At 43.3% G+C, this 16,952-nt stretch overlaps 1 protein-coding gene across 2 annotated transcripts in view; it reads left to right on the top strand.

The window, feature by feature from the left end:
- LYST (lysosomal trafficking regulator) overlaps positions 1–16,952 on the top strand; it is a 736,927-nt gene that overhangs the window by 493,110 nt on the left and 226,865 nt on the right. For both annotated transcript variants that reach the window (XM_040429442.1, XM_040429443.1), the window contains one exon: positions 11,402–11,590. In XM_040429442.1, the coding sequence (XP_040285376.1) occupies positions 11,402–11,590 (189 nt within the window). The remainder of the gene's footprint in view (positions 1–11,401; positions 11,591–16,952) is intronic.

The raw sequence follows: 16,952 nt of genomic DNA on the forward strand, positions 1-16,952 counted from the left end.
AAACTTCTTGTCGGATCACAAAGAGGATTCTACCCCGCTCCCGATCCAGTGGGAGGCCTTGAAATGTGTTCTTCGAGGTGTTCTCATTAAACATGGCTCCCGTCTCAAGAAGGAGAAGGCTCATTCCCTTAAACTTGCTCTGCAAAAAGTTACCTCCCTGGAATTTGCCCACAAACGAGCACTTAACCTGCAAACTCTCCATGACCTCCAGAATGCGCGCATGGAAGCTAAATGCCTCTTGGAGGCATCCTATAAACGTATGATAAAAATATGCAGGAGTAAATTCTATGAATATGGAAACAAAAGTGGGCGTATGTTGGCAAGGGCTCTAAGGGGAAGACTGGCATCCTCCCACATTCCCGCTGTCAAAAACTCTCAAGACCGTTTGGTACACACCACCACGGACATTGCGGCCGCCTTTCACTCCTTTTACTCGAAGCTCTACGACCTACCCCAATCATTTTTACAAAAAGTAGGTAACCCCCCTGCTCCTCCCCTCCTACTTCCCAAATTATCCACACTTGACTCTTCCACTCTGGAGACCCCATTCACAGACACTGAACTCAAAAAAGTTCTTAAATCTCTCCCGGGTGGTAAGTCCTGGCCCCGATGGGTTCACAGCTAGATTCTACAAGGCTTTCACTTCCAACCTTTCCCCTATTCTGCTCCAGGTCTTCAATGGGGTGTCTCCTGGGCTCCCCTTCCCGGCGCAGGCCACTGAGGCTCATATCACTGTTATCCCGAAATCGGGAAAGGACCCGCACCTATGTGCCAGCTATCGTCCTGTCTCTCTTTTGAATGTAGATCTTAAGATTTTTGCCAAATTGTTGGCAAATAGATTGAATACTTAACTACCTTCATTGATCTGCAATGACCAGGTTGGGTTTGTGCCGGGAAGGGAGGCCCGGGATAACACTCTCAAAACCCTAGATATCATCCACTATGCTAAATCAAAGAAGATCCCCCTCATGATACTTTCCTTAGATGCAGAAAAGGCCTTTGACTGGATATCTTGGCATGCCATCCAGGAGGTTCTCTTACACATAGGCCTGGGCCCGATATTCCTGTCAAAGATCCTGACACTATACCAACGACCCACAGCTAGAGTTAAAGTAAATGCAGCCCTTTCCCCCCCTTCCCAATCCATAATGGGACACGACAAGGATGCCCACTATCCCCCTTGCTGTACGTCCTGGTCATGGAGCACCTTCTGGCCTCCATTCGTGCCAATTAGATATCTCGGGAATAAAGATTGGATCGCAAGAATATAAATGTGCGGTGTTTGCCGATGATCTCCTTCTCTACATAACCAATCCACGCATTTCTTTGCCATCTTTGCTTCGGGAGATATCTCTTTGGTGCTTGGTCCAATTTCAAAATTAACATGTCCAAATCAGAGGCCCTTAATGTCTCTTTGCCAAACAGCCTGACCCCCTCCCTTAAGGCCTCTTTTCCTTTTGCTTGGCCACCAAATGGTATAACATACCTGGGGATAAAAATGACCGCGGATCTCTCACGGCTCCACAAATTGAACTTCATACCTCTTCTCCAACAGTTCCGAAAAGACCTAGATGGGTGGCGCAAACGAGATTTCTCCTGGTTTGTTAGGATCAGTATATTAAAGATGACCCTTTTACCAAAACTACTGTACCTTTTACAAACCATCCCCCTTCGCATCCCATCCACATTCTGGTCCCAACTTCGCAGATGTTTCACGCAATTTGTGTGGGCGGCCGGCCACGATTAAAATGGGAGATAATGACTCGCACCAAGGAAACTGGAGGGGTGGGTCTCCCAGACTGTCGACTATGCTACCACTCTACAGCCTATGCCCGATTGCTGGACATGACGCGCACTGACACATCCAAATCATGGGTGCAAATCGCGTGGGACTCCTCACCTTGTTTTGTAATAGCCCTCCCATGGTTGGTGGGCACTCCACGCCATACATTATCACAACTGTCCTTCTCAGCCTATCACACCCTTGCAATCTTAGCATCCATAGGTCGACTCACTTAATTGATTGACCCGAAAGGCCCTCTGGTACCGGTAACTTACCACCCCAGATTCCCTCCAGGACACTCATCCCGACCCTTTCTTCAGGGCACGAGAGCCCGCCCGATCAGGTTCTGGCATGTCCTCTCCGGCCCCACGCTGAAACCTCTGTCCCAAATATTCGAAACCCCATTAGCTTGTAACTCCTTTGAGAATCTGCAGCTTCAGCATTTCTACCTCTCTTTAAGCAAGACTCACACCCTAGCCCGAAAACTCACTGAGTTTGAGCAGATGTGTGTTTCTCCCTCAGCGGTCCTACATCCCATATCCTCTGTGAACAGGCTGCTGATACGCCGACAATGCTCATGCGTTCCTCCATATTGTCAGGTCTGGGAGCGGGATCTGGGTAATCACTATACCCCAGCCCAATGGAACAAATGCTTCCTCCTATCGCACAAATCAACAATTTCTGCCAAAGCTCAAGAAACGAGCTACAAAATTGTATCTAGATGGTATAGAGTACCAGCGTTACTCCTCAAATGGTTCCCGACAGTGTCAGATCGTTGCTGGAGGTGTCTCATGGAGGAAGGCACGATGATCCACGTGTGGTGGAATTGTAGCAGCCTACGCCCTTTCTGGAACTTTGTTCACAAAACAATCAAGGAAGTCACATTCTCTAGAAGCCCTACTGCTGTTCGACTGTGTCCTGAATGTCCCAACATATAAGAAATCCCTCCTAAAATATATGGTAAAGGCGGCGAAAGCGGTGATTCCCAGGCATTGGAAATCCACCTCTCCTCCCTCACCCGAGAAATGGTTTGATGAAATCGCCCTGTATCAGAGACTGGAGGACCTCATCAGTATGACGCCTGCAGACACCTCACGATATGTGAAGACGTGGAGCCCCTGGGAAGCCTTTCGCTCCTCGAACTCATTTAGGGATGCACAGGTCTAATCTCTTCAAGGGAAACTGCAGCCTCTTTCCCATTTCCCTCCTTTCCTCCCCCCTGCCCCTTTGTCTAATGTCTTATCTGTATGTCTCCTGCCGTAACTTTATGTCCACTTGGGCATTTAACCCCATATTGTTTCATGGTTCATATTGTTTGATAACGGGTTATATATACCCTTTACAGTTATATAAACACCATCCTTGAAATGTTCATGTCACATGACTCTGTAACGGTTTTACTGTGTTATATAAAACCTAAATGAGAAAATAAAAATGAGCTTGATGCATATCTAATAGCAAATGACTGAGGTTTATAATTAAAGGGGTTGCCCCATGAAAAATTTTCTACATGTTTCAAATCAGCACCTTTAACTGGATACTTTTGTAATTTTAATTAGTATTGTCAGGGAGATATTCAATAAAATGGATGTGTATAGTGCCCTTCCTGTCGCAGCCCCCCCCCCCCCCCCCTTCTCATTTCATTGTCCGGCTCACTGAGATGGCTGCACATGCTCAGTTTCAGCCTTCAACTTCCTCAAGAGTTATGATAGGGAGAGCATGGACATGTCCCCTTAGCTGCAGCAGAAAAGGCACTCTCCTTGAGCTGTCAGCTTGATATAAATCTAGCAGAGCACTGAATGGTGATATCTCTGGATCCATGTGAGGTACAGGGCTTTTTCTAGCTTTGTGAGGAACAGATTGTCATATAGTATACCTGTATAGTATACCATGGGATAACCTCTTTAAAGTATCCCTGTACTAAAAAATGAAAAAAAAAATACAAATTAAATGCAGTAAGGAGAGCTCTTTGCATTCGGGTTCGACGTGTTCGGCCGAACTTCACAAAAAAGTTCGAGTTCGGAACCCAAACTTGACCCCGAACCCCATTGAAGTCAATAGAGACCCGAACTTTGGAGCACTAAAATGGCTCTAAAAAAGTCATAGAAAGGGCTAGAGGGCTGCAAATGGCAGCAAAATGTGGATAAGAGCATGGCAAGTGGCTATGGAAATGACTTAAAATAAATTAAAATACGTAAAAATGAAAAAATAATAATCTTGATCTTGGAGGATGAGGTCCATATGGAGTAGGAGGTTGAGGAGGTGGTGGATGTGGCGGTGTAGGTGGAAGCGGCGGTGGAGGTGGCAGCCTACACTGCTTTTTGGTTTTATTTTTTCAATTTTTTATTTATTTTTTGTTTAAATTAGGGTACACCCAAAAACATTGAGAAATATAACCTGTGATAACCCCCTCCATCCGTGCTATACACATGTTCAGACAATACACTGGCTGCAGGGCAGGCCAGCACCTCCAAGGCATAAAGGGCAAGCTCAGGCCATGTGCCCAATATGGAGACCCAGAAGTTGAAGGGGGCAGACCCATCATTCAGTACATGTAGGCGTGTGCACACATACTGCTCCACCATGTTGCTGAAATGCTGCCTCCTGCTAAGACATTCCATATCAGCTGGTGGTGCTGGTTGTTGTGGCATGCTGACAAAGCTTTTCCACATTTCGGTCATGCTAACCCTGCCTTCTGAGGTGGTGGTGGTGCCACGGCTGCGTTGGCGACCTCCTCTCCTCTTCCTTCGCCTTGTGCTTCCACTGTGCCCCTGCTGTCAGGTGGGAATGCCACCAGCAGCGCGTCTACCAGCATGCACTTGTACTCGTGCATCTTACGATCACGCTCCAGTGACGGAATTAAGGACGGTAAGTTGCCCTTGTAACGGGTATCTAGCAGCGTGGCCACCCAGTAATTACCACAAGTTAGAATGTGGGCAACTCGGCGGTCGTTGCAGAGACACTGCAGCATGTAATCTCTCGTGTGCCAGGCTGCCCAGAGGCAACAAAAAGCTGTCATTTGTGGGAGGTGTATTGTCTGTGTCCTCTGTATCCCCCCAGCCAAGCACCAGTGATGGCCATGAGCTGGTTTGGGTGCCACCCTGCTGTGAACACGGTTCCTCATCCTCCACCTCGTCATCCTCCAGAACTGTGCCCTGGCTGGACAATTGTGTACCTGGAGCCACTTGTGAATGACTGGCCTATGAAATAATTCCTCCTCCCCCTCCTCCTCCTCCTGTGCCACATCCTCTTCCATCATCGCCCGAAGCGTTTTTCAAGGAGGCATAGAAGTGGGATAGCAACACTGAGTACGGCTTCATCGGCACTGGCCTTGTTGGTGGAGTACTCCAAACAGTGCAACAAGGAACACAGGTCTCGCATGGAGGCCCAGTCATTGGTGTTGAAGTGGTGCTGCAGCTGAAACTCCACTATTGCCTGCTGCTGCTCGCACAGTCTGGCTAGCATGTGCAAGGTGGAGTTCCATCTTGTGGGCACGTCGCATATGAGGTGGTGAGCAGGAATGCCGAAGTGACGCTGCAGCGCTGACAGGCGAGCAGCAGCAGGGTGAGAACGCCGAAAGCGCGCACAGACGGACCGCACATTCTGCAGCAGCTCTGACCTCTGCTCCACCAAATTCAACACATGCGCCGGGGAAGTTATGTGCGTCAAACCGGCTAGTCCCAGAGCTTCTACGAGATTTTGCCACTTATCGCACACCACCAGGCCGGGCTTGAGGCTCACTGGCACCAACCACTCATCGGTCTGTAGTTCAATGCCCGTCCACAGCTCCTGCGCGGTGTGAGGTTTGTCCCCCAAACAGATACGTTTTAAATCTGCATGCTGCTGTTTACTCTCTCTGTGCTGAAGTTGGTGGTGAAGGTGTCACGCTGACCGGATGAGGAGGGGGTAGAGGATGCGCATGAGGAAGCGGAGTAGGAGGAGGAAGCAACAGGAGGCAAACTGAAGCGCCCTGCAATCCTCGGTGGTGGAAGGACATGCGCCAAACTGCTATCCACCTCAGGCCCAGCCGCCACTGCATTTACCCAGTGTGCTGTTAGGGATATATAACGTCCCTGACCGTGCTTACTGGTCCACGTATCCGTAGTTAGGTGGACGTTGCCACAGATGGCGTTACGCAGTGCACACCTGATTTTGTTCCCCACTTAGTTGTGCAGGGAAGGGGTGGCTCGCCTGGAAAAGTAGTGGTGGCTGGGCACGACGTACTATGGGACAGCCACCGCCATAAGGCTTTTAAAACACTCCATCTCCACCAGACGGAATGACAGCATTTCAAAAGCCAGTAATTTTGAAATGCTGGCATTTAGGGCCAGGGATTTCGGGTGGGTAGGGGGGTACTTCCTCTTCTGCTCCACTGTTTGGGAGATAGAGAGCTGAACGCTTCCATGTGACATTGTGGAGATGCTTGGTGACCCAGGTGGTGGTGTTGCTGGCAGATCCCCTGTTTGCCGGGTGGCAGGTGCTCCAGAGGTGGATGAAGAGGCCGAGGCTGCAGCAGAAGAGGAAGCAGGAGGAGCCAGAGACCTTTCTTGGTTTTTGAGTTGTCTACTCCACTGCAGCTTGTGCTTTGCACTTAGATGCCTGGTCATGCAGGTTGTGCTCAGGTTGAGAACGTTTATACCTCGCTTCAGGCTTTGATTGCACAGCGTGCAAACCACTCGTGTCTTGTCGTCAGCACATTGTCTGAAGAACTGCCACTCCAGGGAACTCCTTGGAGCTGGCTTTGGTGTGCTCGGTCTCTTGGTGCGGTGGGCAGTAGCAGGCATACTGTCTAGGGAACGGCTGCTCCGCTTTTGCACCCTGCTGCCTCTTCTGCTGTGCTGGTGGCTCTGTGCGACCACCGCCTCTTCATCCGAACTACACAGGTCACTCGCATGACCTTGATTCCATCAAGGACCTCATCGTCCTCCACATCATCTTCCACATAGTCTTCACCCCTGCCCTCCTTGTCGGTCTGCACACTGCAGAAAGCCACAGCAGTTGGTGTTTCGTCATCATCCGAGACGTGCTGCGGTGGTCCTCCCATGTACTCATCTTGTAACATAAGTGGTTGTGCATCGGTGCACTCAATCTCTTCCACTTCTGGGGAAGGGCTATGTGGATGGCCCTTGAAAACTCTGCTAGCAGAGTCCTCAAAAAGCAGAAGAGACTGCTGCATGACTTGGGGCTCAGACTGCTTGGCTGATTTGCAAGAGGGTGAGGGGAAAGACTGATGGACATCGGCTGCAGGTGCCAACTCTTATCTTTCAGCAGTAGCCTGGGTGGGAGACAATGTGAAGGAACTGGAGGCACTGTCAGCAACCCAATCTACTATCGCCTGTACTTGTTCTGGACTCACCATTCGTAGAGCCGCATTAGGCCTGATCAAATAACGCTGAAGCTTCTGTCGCCTACTCGCACTTGAGGAAGGTGTTTCACTTGTGTGTGTAGCTGCCACAGATCGACCACATCCTCTCTGCAACAGGAGCTCCACCAGCAGCACCACGATCTGGGCCACGTCCTTTATTTGACGCTCTACTCATTCTCCGCAAATTTAGGATCTTGTCCAAAATGGGTGTTTTTTTAAAATAACAGAATATAACAGCAGTATTTAACGCTTGTATTTCACACTGACAGATGCGCAAAGTCAGCAAATTTCGTATTTTGCCCAAAATGGGTGTTTTTTTAAACCCAGAATATTATTGCAGTATTTCAATCTTGTATTTCACACTGACACATGCAGCAAAGCCCCAGATGTAGGGTATTGCCAAAAATGGGTGTTTTTTTTTTAACCCAGAATATTATTGCAATATTTCAAGCTTGTATTTCCCATTGATAGATGCAGCAAAGGCCCCAGATGTAGGGTATTGCCAAAAATTGGTGTGTTTTTTTAAACCCAGAATATTATGGCTGTATTTCACACTGACAAATGCTGCAAAGGCCCCAGATGTAGGGTATTGCAAAAAACGGGTGTTTTTTTTTAACCCAGAATATTATTGCAGTATTTCAAGCTTGTATTTCACATTGATAGATGCAGCAAAGGCCCCAGATGTAGGGTATTGCCAAAAATGGGTGTTTTTTTTAATCCCAGAATATTATAGCAGTATTTCAAACTTGTACTTCACACAGACAGATGCAGCAAAGGCTGCAAATTATGTATTTTGCCTAAAATGGGTGTTTTTTCAATAACAGAATATTATTGCGGTATTTCAAGCTTGTATTTCACACTGACAAATGAGGCAAAGGCCCCAGATGTAGGGTATTGCCAAAAATTTGTGTTTTTTTAACCCAGAATATTATGGCAGTATTTTAAGCTTGTTTTTCACACTGACAAATGCAGCAAAGCCCCAGATGTAGGGTATTGCCCAAAATGGGTGTTTTTTAAACCCAGAATATTATTGCAGTAGTTCAAGCTTGTATTTCACAATTAAAAATGCAACAAAGGCCCCAGATGTGTAGGGTATTGCCAAAAATGGGTGTTTTTTTTTTAAACCCAGAATATTATGGCAGTATTCCAAGCTTTTATTTGACTGTCACAAAAGCACCAACGCCCACCTAACTAACAGACGGATAAAAGTACTTTTTCAGTGTCACTGGGCTCAGGGCAGGGTAAAAATATTGTGCACTGCACCCACAAAACAAAATCGCTGTAGATCGCTGAGTTAAACAAGCACTTCTGATGAAATATTATTTTCTATTCTCTCCCTCACAGCAGCAGCATCCTATCCCCACACTAATCAGAGCAGAGTGACGTGCAGCGCTATGTGACTCCAGCTTATATAGAGGCTGGGTCACATGCTGCACTGGCCAATCACAGCCATGCCATTAGTAGGCATGGTGGTGATGGCTTCTAAGGGCACATGAGTTAAATGCTTGTTGATTGGCTGCTCTGCAGACTTTCAAAAAGTGCCATTAACACGCCGTACACCGAACCCGAACTTTTGCTGAAAAGTTTGGGTCTGTGTTCCAAAAATCCTAAAGTTCAGTACGATCTTGAACTTTACAGTTCGGGTTCACTCAATCCTACTACTGATCAAAACCTTTGATAGATTTCCTTGACATATCAAACTTGTTTTCTTTTTTTTCCCCAAGTAACAGGGTACAGGTATAACCAGTCAGAACTTCAACCTGCACCTTGTCATATATCTTCTATATGAAAAAGAATCTTCATATGAAAGAGAGGATAAAAAATAAAAAAAATAAAAAAATTATATTATTTTTCAGGCGTACATAAAAAACGCCTCTAAGTTCTTTATCGAGTATCTTAATTTGATTTGTGCAAGCAGTGAAACAAAGGGACAATTGTATATGCAAAATATATAATCGTTTATTATAAAAACAAAGAATATAAAAACAATACAACTGCAAAACAAATGATGAAGTTACAACGTAAAACCCAAAATGTACCACACGGTGGTGTTAACACACCCCTATCTGATCAGCACAGTATGATTTAATGATTTATGACAACCAGTGTCATATTTTTAACAAACGGACTCATATACCAAGAGAAACTTAGGATCTTCTGTTATCAAAACAGGCTATAACAATAAAACACGGATTTACAGGAAAATAACTGTTATCCCTTGACTCTGTTTTCCTATGACCAATCAAAAATATATGATATTAATATGATAAAATATTCAGCTCGGCAATCAGACTAAGGAAAATAACTTTCCAAGGGTTTTAGTCCTCTTTTCAAATAATGTCAGATCTTCCATTAACAATATGCATCTTTGCTAAGAGAATAATCAGCATTATGGAGGCACCTAACACTATATATTCCCACAATATGGGAACTCTTGGCTATATACCGAGAGAAATATCTTATTAATATCATGAGTAGTAAACAAAATATACGTTACCGGGTCAAAGGTAGACAGGGTTCAGATGGGACCAGTTCTGAAGAACTTTCCTAGTAATCCAAAAAGAATAATCCAAGTTTCTTCTGGTAAAGTTTTTCTTTTTGATTGAATGAATAGATGGATCAATGGATATATGGATTTTCTGGATCTTTTTCTCTCTCCTTTCATGCTACTCCGCACACGAGTAATTATTCCCCCCCTTATCTAAGAATCATCCCCTTTAGATTAGGGATTCCCAATCAGGTAAGGTGGGTGTATTCGCATGCTAATAACATCATGATGTCATATCAACTCCTAATATGGTATAGAACAAATAATGAAATAATATAATATTGTCCATCTGCCTCCAGATGGCACTGCGGTACTGTAGATGAACATCACAACTTTTAAGCATTAAAATTTAATATCTAATAATATGTTCTCATGACTTTGTTGACCTTTTTATATAAATCATTGAGGAAGGTCTTTTCCTGACACTTTTAATTACCTATATCCTGGACTTGTTGGAGTTGACTGTCTTCTTCTATCTTTTTGAGATATAGGTTGACTTGACGAAAATTTTATATAGCGGCTTTGATGCTTGGCATCGGAACTTGTACATTTCACTTATCTACATCCATGAATAACTATTGTTTTGAAATAGCATTTTTATATCCCAGAAATCCAATTAACATAAACTCACTTGTTTCTGTACCTTCTACAATACCTTCTAAATGGTAAATATATGGTATGACATATATATAAATCGATACATTGTTACACATAGATAACACATTATATGAATTATTGATTAACATATGTTGTAAACTAAATATACCATGCAGAGATATATATATAATATAATTGTGAATATATAAATTGAACCTCATACAACAGGTGTGCCTCAAGGATATGAGTCCTTATCAAGTAACCTTGTTCCCTCCAGACAGACATGTCTTAGGGAGTTGACTTACTCCTTACAGATGGTCCCATATCTTTAGCAATAACTTTTAAATACAATGTCCGTTTATGTTCACAATAATTTTTTTTATATAAACTGAACTTGCCATGAACTCATCTTGGCTTTTTCAACCACATAATAGAACTTTGGTTCAGGCTGATCTTATTCTTAAAGGCAATGAGATGAGCATTCATTTTGATTATAATGTCATTTGATAATATTGTATACGTATGAAAATGCACAACAACCTTCAAAGGTCAGCTGATCACTGGGTCAGCTTGTAATAGTCACTTTTGAAAGCTAAGAATTTAAGCCACAATTTTATACCAAAATCTAAGTTCAACTTTATATTCTATCTGCTGCAAGACTTTAAAGGGAACCTGTCACCTGGATTTTGGGTATAGAGCTGAGGACATGGGTTTCTAGATGGCCGCTAGCACATCCGCAATACCCAGTCCCCATAGCTCTGTGTGCTTTTATTGTGTAAAAAAAAACGATTTGATACATATGCAAATTAACCTGAGATGAGTCAGAGCTTGGAAATATGACTTCTCTGGTCACACAAGTAAGATATGACTCTTTTATGTTAATTTTCATAAAAGGCGGGAAGTACAAAAATGCATAATACTTATTGAATTCGTCTGCAAATGAAATTAAAAGTGTAATTTATATGTTTAGGGTAACGCAATGAACATTTAGAAACGCTCAGTGAGGGTAGCATAGTAGAGGTGACAGGTTCCATGATGTATTAACATATGTTCTTGTCAGTTAAAGAGTTAATGGTATTTTTATGTTTTTTTTTATCTTTATTGGCAGACTTTTCCAACGTCTAGAATCAAAATTGAAAGAAATTTCCAAAATAGCTGGCGATATAACTCAGAGTGTTTCTTTGTCTCAAGGAATGGAAAGAAAGACTGTTATACAACACATTCGCAATATGTACAAAGTTGAATTAAGTGCAAGTAGGCATTGGCATGAACTTGTCCAGCAAATGACTCATGACAGGTAAGTAATGGCTAATGATTAGATGTTCACTCTCACTGTTGAGTGGCCTGTACTGGCTCTAATTAAACTAATGAGATCAGACTGTTGAGTGGGTCATAATTTTTAATGGATGCATGACACTTTCAATACTGCATGGCCATTACCAATAAAGACTTGGCGGCTTCTGTTTGGTCGTACTTTTAGGAGCCATTCACACAGCAGGTTTGACCGCAGAATTTGGTCGCAGACAGCTGTGCTGAAATTTAGCCAAAATTTCACAGACAGCCATGTCCTTTCTGCCTCCCATTCATTTCAATGGCTTAAAGCTGCTACTGCACCAAGAATGGACTTGTCCCTTCTCAGCACAGCTATGGCTTTAAGCCTCTGCTCTGTGATCCTCAGTGCTGCCTATTATTGGGAGGCATTAAGGGTGCAGCTGCTGGTGGGTGTTTGGCGAAATTCTGGGGTAAAACCTGCCGTGTGAGAGACCTTTTATAGTGCTAGCCATCAGTTTCTGTTATCTCGTTAATCTTTCCTCATATGTTCTGTAATAAGCTGAAAATTCCTCAATTAAAAGACTATCCTTTGTCCCCCACAAAGCACTTTAGCTGCTTCGATTTGGTAAAGGACCTTACCTATTCACCAGGAAACTGAGATGGGGGGAAAAAAACAATAACATTTGCACTGAGTAAAAGTAGAAAATGTAGGGAATTAAAAGATGGAACTGAGTGACCTTGATTATTATAATGATTTGTTGGAACTAGAGAGAGAATGTAACAAAGAGCCACATATGGACCTGTTTACAAATCCTAAAAAAAAAAAACACACTACTGCCACTATAGGGTGATGACAACAACATAGATATTTTCCAACAATCTGTAGTTAAAAACTTGAAGGGATCCAGGACTCTCCTGGCAGTGGTTATTATAGTTATTCAAAGGAAGAGATGGAGGCCTTAACTCAAGCCCTCTAACGGGTTGAAATGTGGTGGTGCTTGATGACCTAATGTTTAAGGTTATGAGTTTGAATGTATTGCAAGACAGAGTAAACTATGCCATTTTAAAGACTAGCCCCACAGTAGAATTTCAGAATGAACTAGGGGGTATGCTGAGGTCTGCATTTAAGCTGAAACTCATTAAAAATTTAATTGAGATTTTATTGCTTATTCCATGTTATTTTTAGTGTGGTGTAGGCGGAACTTATCAGTAGCATGCGCCAAGATGAGCACTAATGTGCCAACATAGGTGCAACTGTGAATAGAGCCACACACCAACACATCTGAGACCTAAATGCTGACCACCTGGGCATTCCATGTGATCCCACCTTTTCTTTACAGTCTATTGAAGCTTTATCTGTTGGAAGTACTTATGATAGTTTGGCATCAATAATAGATGGGCTTCCCTCATTATCTTCTAGATGTAAGGATTTATATATTAGTACAGTGATGTGCAATGGCAATTGATATTGCCACATCACACCTCGGCGCACTGGCAATTTATAGCATTACATCACACCTGCGACTGAGTTATAACCTATACACATCTGATGGTACTGCAGTCCTCACTCTTTGGATAGCCTACAGCCCCTTCTCATATTACCCTTTGGCCTCATGCACACGACCTTTGTTTGGGTCCGCATCCGAGCTGCCGTTTTGGCGGCTCGGATGCGGACCCATTCACTTCAATGGGGCCGCAAAAGATGCGGACAGCACTCCGTGTGCTGTCCGCATCCGTGGCTCCGTTCCGCTGCCCCCCTGAAAAAATATAACATGTCCTATTCTTGTCCGCGCTTTGCGGACAAGAATAGGCATTTATATTGCCGGCGCCTGTTCAGTTCCGCAAAGGCAACATGGGCGGCTTCCGTTTTTTTTGCGGACCGCAAAAAACTGCACGGTCGTGTGCATGAGGCCTTTCTCTGACTGAGGAGTTTCTTTGAATATTTGAATATATTGTGGTGTTTCTGGTACTGTACACACAAACTAGTCACCATCATATACAGAGTGGGGGTAGAACTGCCAATCTATAATGTCACTGAATACCTAGCCACTAACATCAGCCATTCTATACCCCATGTTACCATCTAGGTTCAGCCTGTATTGAACAATTCTTTAGATTACAATTGACCTCTAATATTTTTGAGTCCCCTGATGAACCCTAGATATAATACATCTGGCGGGAAACACATTGAAAAAGTCTCATTGGTTATTAGTCAACCATTAGTTAAAAATTCATTGTGAAGTTCATCAGTACTCTACCAGGTCTGTAACCTTTAATATGCTGTTATAGTGTGGAGTTTTTTTCTTCACTCCAATGTGTTGTGGAGCTCTCCCATTAGGAAATTCCTATTCTCGAGCACAGGGATCAGCAACCTATGGCACTCCAGCTGCTGTGAAACTACAACTCCCAGCATGCACACTTTCTTGGTTGTTCATTGAACTCTCATTGAAGTGAAAGGAGAATTCTGGGAGTTGTAGTTTCAGAACAGCTGGAGTGTTGGAGGTTGCTGATCCCTGGTCTTGCACAAGATCTTGTGGTTGAACTATCATTTAATCAAGACAACTCTTGGTTAGATATGGGTGATCCCACTTCTATCAGCCTCCTACCCTAATCAGGGCCGGTTTTAGACAAAATGTGACCCTGGGCAAAATCAAAAGCGGGGCCCCAAATCTTGTAATAATGTGCTAAAAACACAGTCCGACGTCCGACACCCTGCACCCCCGCCAATCAGCTGTTTGAGGAGACGGTGAGTGCTGTTCACTGCTGCTGTCCCATAGACATAAAGCAGAAGTGCAGGAAGAGAGAAGGGAGACTGCACATGTGCACAGCGCGTCATCTCCTCATATAGCTGATCATCAGGGGTGCCAGGTGACGGACCCCCACCGATCTGATATTGATGACCTATCCTGATGACTAGCCTCGCCTATCCATCGTCCCGGCCCTAATTCAGAGCACATTACCGCAGGAGATATAACAGGACAGGACTATAACTACCAGCATGTCTAGGCCATTATTATTTAATATCAGAGCACATTACAGGGGACGTATAAGAGGATGGGACTACAACTCCGATCATGTCCGAGCCATTATTATGTAATATCAGAGTTCATTATAAGAGGAGAGGACTACAATTTCCAACATATCCATGGTGTTGTAATGTACCCTGATATTACATAATAATGGCCTGGTAATGTTGAGAGTTGTAGTCCTCTCCCATTATACAATCTCTTGTAATTTACTCTGGTATTCCATAATAAGCTGTACATACCGGGAGTTGTAGTCCTCTCCTCATACCTCGTCTTGTAATGTATTCTGTTATTACATAACAGGAGGTATAAAAGGAGAGTACTACAACTCCCAGCATTTCCCCGGAACTTACATTAAATCCATCCTTCTTCACATGCATCACTGGTCTTCTATTTAATTACTTTACTGCACTGCTATGCTCTGCCTCCTGTTCTGGTCACATGATGGTGAGGTCATCACAGGTCCTTCGTCCCCTCTTCTCTGATGAGCTCCGCTTCCTGCACCTGACATCATTGCAGGTCCTACGGCTCCAGTAGAAGAGTGCTGCTGGTGTCCGGAGCGGTCAGCACTAGGGTAATGATTTCTCTTATATGTACAGCGAGGGGACCTTACATTGTTGCATTGTAAAGTGCAGCTGTTCAGCTATCTGCCCGTTTGCTTCCACTGACGTTCAGCTGAATAGCAGCACTGAAGCAGGGGGCCCTAGATAATTGCTCAGTTTGCCCCCCCCTAACGCCGCCCCTAACCCTAATGAGCTCAGGGTTGTGGAGAGTGAGAAAAGTAGACAGTGGGATCCGGGTGGTTATTCTGCTTTTGGTAGGGAAAGTTAGAGAAGAGAAGTTTTTGGGCTTTTGTAGTTTTGCTGGTATTTTTAAGTTTTTAATGGATTAATAAAGATTATATTTTAGGGAGGGGTTTTTGTAGTTTTTTTCTGGTTGCTGTGAGTATCTGTTGCCAGCTGTATATTACAGCTGACCTTCTACTTTAACCTCTTCAGTACTGAGCCACTTTTCACCTTGAGTCCCAGGCTAATTTTTGTCTCTATGTGGTAATAACTCTGGAATGCTTTTACATATCCAACCGATTCTGAGATTGTTTTCTCGGGACACATTCTATTTCATGTTAGTGAAAAATTTGAGTCAATATGTTTCACTTTGTAGTTATTAAAAAAATCCCAAAATTTAGAAAAATTTGCAATTTTTGAAAGTTGAATTTCTCAGATTTTAAGGTAGAAAGTGATACCTCATAAATTAGTTGATACTTTACATTTCCCATATAGTAGCATAGTTTATAAGGCTGCAAAAAAAAAGATATCTGTCCATTTAGTTCAGCCTGTTATCCTACAAGGTAGATCTCCCCTTAGTCGTGGTTTTTTCTAAAGTGAATAACCCTAATTTTGATAATCTTTCTGGGTACTGTAGTCCAACCATTCTAGTTATTACTTTAGTTGCCCTTCTCTGAACCCTCTCCAGCTCTGCTATGTCTGCCTTATTCATAGGAGCCCAGAACTGTGCACAGTACTCCATGTGTGGTCTGACTAGTGATTTATAAAGTGGCAGGACTATGTTCTTATCACGGTTATCTATGCCCCTTTTAATTTAACCCATTATCTTATTGGCCTTGGCAGCAGCTGCCTGTCACTGGTTTCTACAGTTTAGTTTGCTGTCCGCTAAAATTCCTAAGTCCTTATCCATGTCAGTGTTACCCAGTTTTTTACCATTTAGTATGTACTGATGACATGTATTTTTTTGTCGGTGTTAAACCCCATCAGACACTTTTCTGCCCAAGCCTCCATTCTATCCAGATACATCTGTAGTATTATACTGTCCTCTTCTTGCTAATGACTTTACACAGTTTTGTGTCATCTGCAATAATTTATATTTTACTGTGCAAGCCTTCTACAAGATCATTAATAAATTTATGTCTACTTTATGTTGTCACCATTTTGTAAATGTCATTTTATTTTTTAGGACGTTAGAAGGCTTAGAATTTTAGAATCAATTCTTAAAATTTTTAAGGAAATTTTCAAAACCCCCCTTTTTTAATGACCAATTCGGTTATCAAGTCACTTTGTTGGGCTTACATAGTAGGCACCACCCATAAATGACGCCATTTTACAAACTATACCCATTCAAGTTATTCAAAACTGATTTTAAAAACTTTGTTAACCCTTTAGGTGTTCCACAAGAATTAAAGGAAAACTCAATATTTATTACCCTGATTCTGTAGTTTTCATAAACAGCCCATATGTGGTTGTAAACTGCTGTATGGTCACATGGCAGGGTACAGAAGAGAAGGAGCAACATATGGATTTTGGAGAGCAGATGTCATTGGGCTAATTTTAATTTGCAATGTCGCTT

Source organism: Bufo bufo, chromosome 4, assembly GCF_905171765.1.
Source record: "Bufo bufo chromosome 4, aBufBuf1.1, whole genome shotgun sequence".
Classification (NCBI taxonomy): Eukaryota; Metazoa; Chordata; class Amphibia; order Anura; family Bufonidae; genus Bufo; species Bufo bufo.